General features: G+C 37.6%; 1 protein-coding gene across 3 annotated transcripts in view; it reads left to right on the forward strand.

Moving 5' to 3' along the window:
* Window positions 1–13,099, forward strand: part of PIBF1 (progesterone immunomodulatory binding factor 1) — a 231,424-nt gene that overhangs the window by 34,895 nt on the left and 183,430 nt on the right. For all 3 annotated transcript variants that reach the window (XR_005725642.1, XM_040266864.1, XM_040266865.1), the window contains one exon: window positions 12,500–12,633. Coding sequence is in view for 2 of the 3 variants with exons in the window: in XM_040266864.1 (XP_040122798.1) it covers window positions 12,500–12,633 (134 nt within the window). In the remaining variant the exon portion in view is untranslated. The remainder of the gene's footprint in view (window positions 1–12,499; window positions 12,634–13,099) is intronic.

Genomic DNA, 13,099 nt, shown 5'->3' on the forward strand with positions numbered 1-13,099 from the left:
TATCAACAACTTCAAATATGCAGATAATACCACTTAATAGCAGAAAGTAAAGAGAACCTAAAGAGCCTCTTGATGAGGGTTGAAAGAGGAGAATGAAAAAGCTGGCTTAAAACTCAGCATTCAAAAAACTAAGATCATGGCATCCAGTCCCCGCATTTCATGGCAAACAGAAGGGTAAAAAGTAGAAGCAGTGACGGATTTTATTTTCTTGGGCTCCAAAATCACTGTGGACAGTGACTGCAGCCATGAAATTAAAAGGTGCTTGCCCCTTGGAAGGAAAGCTATGGCAAACCTAGACAAGATATTAAAGAGCAGAGACATCCCTTTGCCGACAGATGTCTGTACAGTCAAAGCTATAGTTTTTCTAGTAGTCATGTATGGATGTGAGAGCTGGACCATAAAGAAGGTTAGCACCAAAGAATTGATGCTTTTGAACTGTGTTGCTGGAGAAGACTCTTGAGAGTCCCTTGGACTGCAAACAGATCAAACCAGTCAATCCTGAAGGAAATCAGCCCTGAAATATTCATTGGAAGGACTAATGTTGATGCTAAAGATCCAGTACTTTGGCTATAAACTTCTCCGTATCAGAGGATGAGATGGTTGGATGGTATCATTGACTCAATGGACATGAGTTTGAGCAAATCCTGTGGGATAGTAAAGGATAGGAAAACCTAGACTACTGCAGTTCATGGGTTGCAAAGAGTCAGACAGACTTAACAACTAAACAACAACAATCAAGAAACATAATTAAAGAGAAGGGTTTTAGAAAAACAAGGAGAAATTAATAAAAGTGTAATAATGATAGTAAAGTTTATAATGTACTTCCTTCTGAATTGAATATATCCTATAGACATAAAAATGAGTCAGGGCTAGAAGAAATGAGGCAATCAATAATTCTGATTTAGTTGTTATAATAGAGTTTAAAATTCCTTGGCCAGGGGATAATTTTTTTTTTTTTTTAATGTCAATGAAGGGAATTCCCTGGCTGTCCAGTGCTTAAGGTTTAATTCCTCCTAGGGGATTTAAGATCCCATAAGCTACACAGGGTGGCCAGTAAATTAATTAATTAATTAAATTCTATGAAAAGTTTACAAAACTATCATGTATATACTTGGCTAAATAGTAAAAGATTTAAATGTTAAGGACAGATTTAATAGTTCCTATTTTTATTTTAAGTTAGTAGTGGTCATTTAAAGGGGACTGGAAATAAATTTGGAAATTAAGAAACTTTTTTTTAGGTCAAAAGTAATAAATAAGAAAAACACTTTTTAGATCATAGAGTAAATAAAAATATGAAAACAAGAACATTTTACATCAAAATCTTTTAGATTTATTTAAAGCTATGCCAAAGGAAAATCTGTAGCCTTAAATTACCTTTATAATTAAAGAGAAGGATGAAAAATAAAAGCATATAGTAGTCAATTTTAGAAAGAAAACAGTAAAATAAGGAGTTTGGGATTATTGGACATTAATTAATATTGCATGTAGCTCTGTGGTTACAGTCTTAAAAACTGAAAGAAATGTCCCAACAAAATGTAGATTACCACAATAAGTTAAAGTGGAGAACTTGAAGAGAAGAATTACCACAGAGGTATTACACAGTGAATTCTTCAGTCACTAGTCGTGTCTGATGCTTTGCGACCCCGTGGATTACAGCACGCCAGGCTTCCCCTTCCTTCACCATCTCCCTGAGTTTGCTCAAACTCATGTCCATTGAGTCACTGATGCCATCCAGCCATCTCATCTTCTGTTGCCCACTTCTCCTCCTGCCCTTAGTCTTTCCCAGCATCAGGGACTTTTCCAGTGAGTCGGCTCTTTGCATCAGGTGGCCAAAGTTGGAGCTTCAGCTTCAGCATCTGTCCTTCCGACGAATGTTCAGGGTTGATTTCCTTTAGGACTGACTGGTTTGATCTCCTTGCAGTCCAAGGGAAATAGTAAGTAAAGGTATATTATTGATGAAGTTACCAGATTCGCCAGACTTCCCAGGTGGCACTGGCAGTAAGGAACCTGCCTGCCAGTGCAGGAAACATAAAAGATGCAGATTCAATCCCTGGATCCGGAAGAACCCCTGGAGAAAGGCTTGGCAACCCACTGCAGTCTTCTTGCCTGAGAATCCTGTAGACAGAGAAGCCTGGCAGGCTACAGTCTATAGGATCATGAAGAGATGGACATGACTGAAGTGACTTAGGGCACGCACTCCAGGTTCACAAATATATTGCCCTGGTAGGGGCAGTTGATTTCTGTAAGGATAGCTGATTCCAGTTGATTAAACAGTTGTCGTTTAGTTGCTAAGTTGTATCTGACTGTTTGCAACCCCATGGACTACAGCCTGCCAGGCTCCTCTGTCCGTAGGATTTCCCAGGCAAGAGTACTGTAGTGGGTTGCCATTTCCTTCTCTAGGGGATCTTCCCTACCCAGGGATCAAACCCACATCTCCTGCACTGGCAGACGGATTCTTTACCATTCTGTCAGCCAGGAGGCCCATAATTAAACTACACCAAACTAGTACTGAAAAAGATGGAAAGCTCTGAGAAAGATAGTACAAAACAAATCCATCAGCCATTTTTACTTACAACTAAAGTTGCAGAAATTCTAAATGCTCAAAAATGAATTCTAGCATTTTATCCAAAGAATAGTGCTTTATGTCTAATACATTATATTTTAGGACAGAAAGGATAAACTGTTGCATCAGCAAGTTAAAGAAGAATAACCATTTAATTGTATCATTATATGAGAAAAGATGATAAAATTCAGTGAACATTCCTAACAAGGAGACTAAGTATTTACTTTAAAAAAATGTTAGCGAAATACTTTATCCTATGGAACTTTTTCTGTAAAAATCAGTAACTAGACACAGACTTGGGTTGTTTATTATTATCTAATGTGGTCTTGGAGGGCCCTAGCAGATGCACTAAGAAGGAAAAACTCTCCATGTAAACTTTTGAAAGGAGATTAAATTTTTTTTCTGTTAGAAACCACCTAAATTTAATGCAGAAATGTATAAGTGATCAATAGCATTTCTTTAGGTTTAGAGAAATAACTGGTAGAGATGTACTTGGGGGAAAATAACTCATGATACAGATAGTAGGCTTATATGAAGAGGACTATTAAATTGTATTGTTGAACCTGGAAGCACCATATCTTAGGAGAAAAAGTCATAAAAGTAGCATTTTTTTTCCATGTTAATGTATCAATTAAATTCAGTTATTCTGTATCCCAAGAATTTTCTGATTTTCTGTGTTTGATTTTTTTGGTGGAAGACAGATAATTCTGTCCAAGGATTGGGCTTGGATAAATGATTTTAGCTTATATGAAAAAGTGTTCTGGAATCGCCAAGAAAAATGTGGTGGAAAAAATGTGAAAGGAAGGGGACGCTGAGATGCTACTCCTACCAAGATCCCACTTTATACTTCAAAACTAAATGTAATATTGACATAGAAACAGATATCAGTAGAGCAAAATATAGAAATAGATCTAATTATTTACTACAATATTTGGCAACAAACGTCTGTCTAGTCAAAGCTATGGTTTTTCCAGTAGTCATGTATGGATGTGAGAGTTGTCCTGTAAAGACAGCTGAGTGCCGAAGAATTGATGCTTTTGAACTGTGGTGTTGGAGAAGACTCTTGAGAGTCCCCTGGACTGCAAGGAGATCTAACCAGTCCATCCTAAAGGAGATCAGTCCTGAATATTCATTGGAAGGACTGATGCTGAAGCTGAAACTCCAATACTTTGGCCACCTGATGTGAAGAACTAACTCATTGGAAAAGACCCAGATCCTGGGAAAGATTGAAGGCAGAAGGAAAAGGGGACGACAGGATAAGATGGTTGGATGGCATCACCGACTTGATGAACATGAGTTTGAGTAAGCTCCGGGAGTTGGTAATGGACAGGGAAGCCTAGTGTGCTACAGTCCATGGGGTTGCAAAGAGTCAGATACGACTGAGTGACTGAACTGAACTGATTTACCACAATACCCATAGTTCAATTCAGTTGAGAAAGAATGTTTTTTAGTATAAGGGTCCTAGCACAAGTGGATGATACTCATCTGTTAAAAGAAAAGTTGATCGTCACATTTTATACTATATATATGTATTAATTCTAGTTGGATTAAAATTTTTCAAAGGAAACTTAGGCCATTACTTCAACAATCATGCCAGTTCTTAGCTCAGGGTCCACGTGCCTCTAGGTGGAATGGGAAAAGCATTATTTTCACTTCTCACCGAAATTTAGAGCTTTGGTTATAAATGCCACAGTAGGTTTGTCACTGCCTAGAGCTCTGTCAGCATTAGAATTCAGGTATTTTCCTATCACAGTGTAGTTACCACAAGTATCTTTAGAGATTAGGCTCATCACTATTCCAACCCTAGTGTAGTTGTTAGACTCCTCACTAGATCTTATCTTAATGCAGTAAGGGAAAAAAGGTCATATGTCGGGCTTCCCCAGTGATCCAGTGGTTAAGAATCTGCCTTGCAGTGCAAGGGCCTCCGGTTTGATTAAGATCCTAAGTGCCACAGAGCAGCTCAGCCTGCAACCAGGGAAAGCCTAAGTGCAGCAACAACAACCCAGCACAGCCAAAAAGTCTTTTTTTAAAAAGACAATAAAAAGACTCAGTTTTTCAAAAGAACATGTATAACTTTAAAAAAATATTTCAGTAGTTTTACTGCAGTATGCAATTAATACTTGAATGACATGGGGTGCTGACCCTCTGCACAGTTGAAAATCTGCAGAGACCTTCTAGTCAGCCCTCCCTACGTGTGTTTGGACACAGAATTAAGTAGTTCTGTGTTTATGGATTCAACCAACCACAGATCGTGTAGTACTGTAGCATTTCATTATTGAAAAATATCGTCGTGTAAGTGGACCTGCACAGTTCAAACCTGTTAGTTATTCAAGGGTCAGCTATAATTTGTTTCCTTTGTAATTCTGCATTATTTTAATTTTTGATTTTAGAAACTTCAGTCTCCGAAGGGATTCACAATTCTCACCAGATTGCCAGTGGAGTCCAGGGCACAGAAGAGTCTCAAAAATTCCTAATTTATATGATTATTAGCAGTACTTCTCAAACTCTAATGTAAATACAAGTCACCTGGGGATCCTGTTAAAATGAAAACTGACAGAGTAGTTCTGAGTCGGGGCCTGAGACTGTTCGTTGTTAGGATGCCTCCCAGCCTGTGCCCCTTCATGGATTGAACTATGAGTAGCTAAGTTTTGGACTGAGTTGTCCAACATAGTGGTCACGCCACTTGAGGCTATTTAATTAAAATTCATGTTCTCAGTTTTACTAGCCACAGGTGGTTAGTGACTAGCCTATTGAATGGTACAGATGTAGAACATTGTCATCATTGCAGAAAGTTCTATTGGACAGTGCTCTTCTAAAGCTTGGAGTAGTCTTAGCCAAGACAGAGAAACAAAAAGCTTTAAGAGAAAAAAGCAAAAAGGAAGCCACAGGCAAAGTCTAATATTTAAAGGACACATTTGGTACAAAAATTGGAATGTAGATGATCCAAAGTTAGTATCAGTACTGTTTAAAGCTCTTAGAAATTAACATGAAAAAGACAACCCAATAGAAAAATGGAGAAAGACTATAAATAGATATTTCACAGAAAGTGCAGATCCAGATGTCCAGGTGCTCAAACTAACTAGCATTTTGGGAAATATTATACAATTAAAATAACAATGAGAACTCAGGTTGGCAAAAATGGAAAAGGTCTAATATCTATGTAGGTATAAGAGAAAAGATACAAACATTGCTGGTGAAAAGTGAACTGCTGTAGTCTCTTGGAAAGACATCTGGCAACATCAGTTAAAATGAAAAAGAAGCACTCCTCAGCGCAACAATCCAGTGGTGCTCGAACCTTGTCCCATGGAGTAAAATACTAACATGTAAGACTATGCACAGGGAGGTTTCCTGCAGCAGGTGCTGGAAGGGGAAAGGAGGGACAGGAAACAATAAATTCCAGTCAATAAAACAACAAGAAAATGGTTACATAAACAATATACAGTGCACACTGGAATTTTCTGGAGTTGTTGACAAGAAAGAATTGGAGAATATCAGTTATTTTAGGATTTACCCAAGGTACCTGTCTTCCCATTTGTGTTGTTTTCATGAGTATATGAATATGGAGAAGAAGAGGGGAAAATGCATGTTATTTAACGTGAGTCACCTGAGGATGCAGATGGTATATCAAAGAGAAGAGAGGGAGGAAAGAGATCAAAAATATGAAATTTCCTTCTCTTTAACTAGTATGTATGATAGTTCCACAGTATGTATCAGTTGCTCAGTTATGTCTGAGCAAGTTAGGATGTATGATGCAACAACAGGTGACTTATTAATGGCAAAAGAAAGTCACCTTTGCTTTACTAGTAAATTGTCATAGTTATTTTAAATACTTCCACAGTTTAAATGTGCACAAAAAAATTTATATAAATAATTCTTAGTGACTCCATGGACTGTAGCCTGCCAGGCTCCTCTGTTTATGGAATTTTCCAGGCAAGAATACTGGAGTGGTTTGCCATTTCCTACTACAGGGTATCTTCCCGACCCAGGTATCAAACCCACATATCTTGGGTTTCCTGCATTGGCAGGCAGATTCTTTACCAGTGAACTCCCATGGAAGCCCCAATTTTTCCCTTTAGAAAAGCTTAAACTTTTGTTTGAGCTTACATTTATTGAAAAGATATTGAAAATTATCATGTCATATATTGAAATTTTCATGTTCTTTTTAGCTTACTTTTTATATTCAGTTTTGTCTCGCCCCCCCACCCCCGCCCCGCCAACACTTTAAAGAAGAAGTCTAAATTTTTTTGAAAAAGATTGTATTTCTTGAGGATCTTAACAACAAGTAGTAGTCTCTGGCAGCAAACAGATGGTTGTTTCTTAAAGGAACAGTCTTTAACAATCAAGATTAATTAGGTTTCTTGTTCTTTTCAATATTTACTTGCTGGGAGTAGGTTATAGGCAATGTGAAACTTGTAAGAGTTCTGAGGAGTGAATTCTCATGTTCTCAGAATAGCTAATTTCATTTCTACTTCTCTTAGCTGCTCTATTTCTCCCCAGGCAAGAGATCACTTCATTTATTAAAGATTTATTTTGACTTGTAGGTTACCATTCTTTTCTCAGTATCTGTGGTGTGAGAGACAAAAGATTTAAATGATGCTTAGAAATTGTATCTAAAGTAATTGCCTTTGGGTTTATGCAGCTGCTAATTGTTTAAAATATGCCTATTTAATTGAATCTTTGAATACATTTTTATTTTTGTGGAAAACATTTATTCAATGTTATCTTGTTATGATTTTTATAATATGTTTTAAGGAATAATTGTAGTAATTATTTTCAAGGAAGGGAATCTAAAGTTAACTATGAATTATGCATGTGCCATATTTTAACCTGTAAAATTTGCAGTTAAAGTTGTTTTTTTTTTAACAGCCTGGATTTGGGCAGTAGATAATATTAACTTCCAGTCAATCGTTTTATAGGTTCCACGGATAGAATCTGTAAAAATCAGGAACTTGAAGTTAAGAAAGGAATGAACTATTTATGAATTCAAGAACCTGAATTCTAGCCCTATCTCTGCTCAATCTGGAATCCAGGACAAAAACATTTAACCCCTTCAGGCCTTAGTGTTCTTATCTTGGAAATAAGATTCTTATTTCTTGTGTTATCTCGTGTTTCTTTCATCTCTGAAATTCTGTAATTGTATCCTGCTCAGCTGCTGTTGTTTGGAAATAAAGACTTTATTTAAAGGTCTAATAGTTGATAACTTTGCCAAAACACCGTGTAACATAATTTTTTTTGTTTTTATATCGAACAGCAGAGAAACACATAGAGTGAAAAACAGTCTTTCTTCCATTGCTCTCTGCCCTCTTCCCTTCCGCTGTGACGCTCACATGCATGTCTCCCTTTCCATTCCTAAGACCAGCATCCCTGCAGAACTTCTCCCCAGTTAACGTTTTCTTGGTTGAAGTCTCTTGCTTTACTTTTTTAAAGCTTTAAAAATTTTTTCTTTAATAAAGCAATTAATAAAGAAATTGTAGCTGACATTTTACATGAAGAATACATGTTTAACCACCATCCAGACTAAGAAATGGAAGCTCCTTTCATGCACCTTTTCTCAAAATCTTTGAGAAAATATGGGTTTATATACATTGCATTAATATCATTGTTTCAACTGAGGGGTTTTTTTCAGATGATAATTTTCGTTTCAGTTGGAAAACCCATTTATTAATCCTAAATTGTTAAAGTCACTTTTTCTACATTTTGAGCTTGTTGTCTTAAATGCTAGTGCTGCGTAGTCCCTTTATATCAACGTTAGTTGACTCTGCAAGCATTTCCAGTGTAACTACTGTGTGAGGTTCCTGGGTATAACCAGAGATCCAACAGGACTTCAAGGAGCTTCAGAGTGGGTGTGTAGAAAACCAAGGGTTATAGACAAGGCAAGGAACATGCAGCTACAATAACAGACTTATTTTCAGGCTAGCGGTAGCCTTGTATTATTTCCTATTATGAATAATTTAGGAGATGGAAAAAAATGACGTTAAGCCCAGCAATCAAAATCAGTTCCATTCTAGATACAGAGGAGACCTGCAAACTGAAATCTTCTCAGTGACTTGGTTTGTCCTTGATATCCCTGTGCAGTTTTTTGTATTTTTTTTTTCTTTATTGAAAGAGGACACTGAGACTTGCTGTTAACCTAACCTGTTTACTTTTTATTTAGACATTTTCTGTTAGAAAGTGTTGGTGATTGGAAATTTTGTTTTCTTTTTTACGTTTGAAAAAATTAAGTTTTTTACTTCTTTGAATTCAGTCAATTTAATATCCTGTTTTGCTCCTTCTTTTCCAATTTTTGTTGTTGTTTAGTTGCTCAGTCATGTCCAACTCTTTGGGACCCCATGGACTGCAGCATGCCAGGCTTGCCTGTCCTTCACCATCTCCCGAAACTTGCTCAAATTCATGTCCATTGTGTTGGTGATGCCATCCAACCATCTTGCTCTGTTGTCCCCTTCTCTTCCTGCCTTCTAGCTTTCCCAGCATCAGGGTCTTTTCCAATGAATCAGCTCTTTGCATCAGGTGGCCAAAGTGTTGAAGCTTCAACATCAGGTCTTCCAGTGAATATTCGGGACAGATTTCCTTTAGGATTGACTGATTTGATCTCCTTGTAGTCCAAGGTAATCTCAAAGGGACTCTCAAAAGTCTTCTCCAACACTGTAATTCAAAAGCATCAATTCTTCGGTGCCAGCCTTCTTTATGGTCCAACTCTCACATCTGTACGTGACTACTGGAAAAATCATAGCTTTGACTATCTTTAGCCTTAGCCTTAAAGTTTTCTTTCTCTTGTCAGTATTCTTTCTCTTTTTGGTTTTCTTTCTCTTGTTGGTGTTCTTTCTCTTGTCAGTGTTCTCTGCTTCCTCCCTGTCTTTTTGTTGAAACTGCCTGACAGAATCTCAACTCCTGATTTTTCTACCTGAGCGCTACTAAAGAAAATCACAGAGGCAGTAACACAGCTATAAGTTTATTGTTACCGACTTTGAATGGGCCCACACAATTGTGCTGTAATTCAATTTTTTTTTCTAGTTTTCTCCTTTCTCACAGCAGTTATTTTAGGCATTCTACACTTCATATCTCCAGCTCTCAGCTTTCCTTCTCTCTCTTTCTCAGCAAATGAGTTGGTGTTTCATTCCACAGAGAAAATGGAAATCTTCAGATGAAAACTGCCAGTTTCTTGCCACAAACCTGTTTACATCTGTACTGTTTCTGTTTTGTTTGTTCCTACTGTTTGTGGTGGCAAGAGGCTTGCTTTCAAAGAGTAGAAAATCATATGCCTCCAGAAACCAAGAGATAATATAAAATCTGTGAACCAGTAGGGTAAGAAGTGGCTCTGTGGCTTGCTGGGAATTGATAGGAGCTACCTGAAGACATCCAAATGCAAGTTTTAAATACTCTTGTCAGCTGGAGCAAAGCCTGCCTTGATGAGCATGCCTGCTGGGCTAAAGACTAGTCTTCACAGAGACAATGGCGCCTTCTCAGGGGCTTTACCCCCAACCCTCACCATGCCTGTTTTCTCCAGTATCAGTACCTCTTTTTCTATTCTTTCATATCCATATTTAGACATTCTCAAGCTATCCCATTTTTGGAACCTTTCATTTATCCCTATTTTCTTGTCTAACTACTCTACTTTCTCTACGTTTAAACTGAAGAGAGAATTGCCTACTGCTCTGGTGTTTGACAGATTTCAGTTGGAGTCTTTACCATACTGTTCGTGAGCTCTGAGTTTTTTATCCTCTCCATGCCTACTTTCTTCAACCATAAAAATGAGATGAGGATAATATTAATAATATGCCCGGTCATAGAGTTAAATATTAAATGAAAGAATGTAGGTATACTATTAATAGCACCAAAAAGGTCATATTGAGTCCTTTGCTTACATACATTTGCTTTCGCCCCTGGCAGTCTGTCTTCTATTCCCGTCCCTGAAGCCCTAATGTGTTGTCTGTGGGTTTTGTCCCCAGTAGTCATTGATAGCCATGACAGCCTTGCCTCCTTAAAGCACTTGTTTGGTTGTCCCTGCCACACACCCCAGGCTCACACTCTGCTTCTGTGAATACTCCCTTGGGTTCCTTTGACTCTGTCCTTTCCTCACCCTTTAAATGTTTATCTTCCTCAGCATTCTGTCTCGGCCTTTGTGCAAGTTGAGCTATCAGTTTGGCTAGAATCTCTCTGGTAGCCAAAGCAAAGAAAGAGCGTTGCGATGATATTAATGTATAGTTCATGATCGTTTACTATGTGTTAGGCATTTTTATAAGTGCTTTACTTGTGTCACTTGATATAATCTGCACAGCAGCTCCATGGGTCAATGAGGTAGATAAGAGCAGTGAAGTCCCGAGAGGTAAACCCACTCCAAGTGCTGCTGCAGGTAATTTAGTTCTAGGCAGGTGAATTCTGGAGATCTCTGTCCTAATCATAACACTACACATTCTCCCCCAAAACAGAGGATTAGTAATGTTTAGAAAGGTAAAAACAGGAAACTACAGCATCTTCTGGGACATAGATCTGAAATGGTATGTGTGGTGATTCTTTGGGGGAGATGAGAGTCTCCTCAGCTTTGATCTGCTAATAAATACCTCTTAGTAACATTTCGTCCTCATGGAGAACGTCAGTGCAGAATAGTATTACCAACACAGAACACACCCAGTATCATTTTTCCATGATTACATTTTTCATATAGCCATCTGATAGAAATTTGGAGCTAATGTTTCACAGTCAGGCCTAATAGTTTAAAAGGGACATAAACACTGTCTTAGTCATCTTTGTATCTACAGTATCTAGCCCAGGACCAGTCACTTAGAAATAGTTGAGTCAGTCTGTGACCTGCATGTGACCGCACTGAGCTCGTCAGCTCCTTAAAAAAGAATGACTTGGGACAGGATGTATTTCACGTGACAGGTTCTGGGGGTAGAGCTGATGATCTCTTGCAAGATCTGCTGAGTTCAAAGGGTCAGAAGAAGTAGGAACTCCATCCCTGTGTCCTGCTTCTCCTCCCCATTTCCGTAGTCATGTTTTTCTTCATTAATTTATTGTATTTATTTCATTCTTACTGTATACCAAGTCCTGTATAAAGTAATGGGGATCCAATGGCGAACCAGATAAAGTCCCTGCCCTTAAGATGGTTACACTCTGGTGTGAAAAACCTAATTTGATAATACACTAAGATCAGTACTCTAAAGGGAGTATTGATAGTATTCAGCTCTTCAGGCAGTGAGAACAGGTTAGAGGAAGCCGTGTGTTCAGAGAACCTCAGATCTTTACTGGGGTGAAGTGTGAATGTGAGAAATGGTGAGGAATGAGGCTCATAGGAAGCAGGGCCAAGTGTGCACTTACTTCTGCTCCTCTTCCACATGTCTGCAACCCCTTTCTACTCGTTTGATGAGTACGAGGAAGCTCAGTGTAGAAGTGTGTTCCAGGCACTACAAAACTCCTTTTTTTGCTGAATACCACAACTGAAACTGCACGGTTAATCTTTTCAGTAACTATTTTTCATTGTGAATGTTTGATATTCATGTGGCTCTTTGCCTGTCGTTGTGAACTCTTCGAGAAGAGGGGCAGTGTTTCATTCATTTCTGTGTCTTTAGCATCTAGTAGTAACTCAATAAATGTTGAAAATGTCATTAGCATTTGTAGTCATGTTATGTGTTATGCTATTCACCAAAGCATAGTTGTCCTATTTTTCTATGAAAAACAGAGTTCAATTTTTTAATATAAATTTAATTGGAGGTTAATTGCTTTACAATATTGTATTGGTTCAAGTTTTAAACAAATGAACTTATAGACTACTCAGTGGGTTTAAGATTACCGGCCTTTGAGTAAGGAAAAATTACTAAATAGAAAAATTGAGGATTTTTTAAAATTACAAAGATACTCACAGTTCAACAAAAGCATTCAATACAGAATTTGGTCAAGTATATTTAGTTTGAATGGTTTGTTACTGTTTTTGACCTATAGACTTATGAGGAAGATCGCAGAAACTACTCTGAGCTTCAAATTAGATGTCAACGTTTGGCCTTAGAATTAGCAGACACAAAACAGTTAATTCAGCAAGGTGACTACCGTCAAGAGAACTATGATAAAGTTAAGAGGTAAGTGGTTAAGATGTCTGTGTTACTTGTTCTCTTTTTTAGCATGCATCAGAGTCACTTGAATTCTTACCATCAACATCATTAATGCTACTTTATAGCTCTCTTTTCTTTCTGTTTCCATAGTTTTTTCCTTTCTAAAATGTCATATAGTTGGAACCATACCACACAGAACCTTTTCAGATTGGCTTCTTTGACTTAGTTATATACATCTAAGTTTCCTCCATATCTCTTCATGGCTTGATAGATCATTTGAATAATGAATAGTATTCTATTGAATAGTACTCATTGAATAATAATATTCCATTGAATGATGAATAATATTCCACTATCAAGATGTACCACAGTTTACTTATTCATTCACCTGCTGAAGGACATCTTAGTTGCTTCCAAGTTTTGGCAGTTAGGAATAAGGCTGCTATACAAATTCATGTGCCAGTTTTTATATGGACATAAATTTTCAACTCCT

Source organism: Oryx dammah, unplaced genomic scaffold (assembly GCF_014754425.2).
Source record: "Oryx dammah isolate SB20612 unplaced genomic scaffold, SCBI_Odam_1.1 HiC_scaffold_24, whole genome shotgun sequence".
Classification (NCBI taxonomy): domain Eukaryota; kingdom Metazoa; phylum Chordata; class Mammalia; order Artiodactyla; family Bovidae; genus Oryx; species Oryx dammah.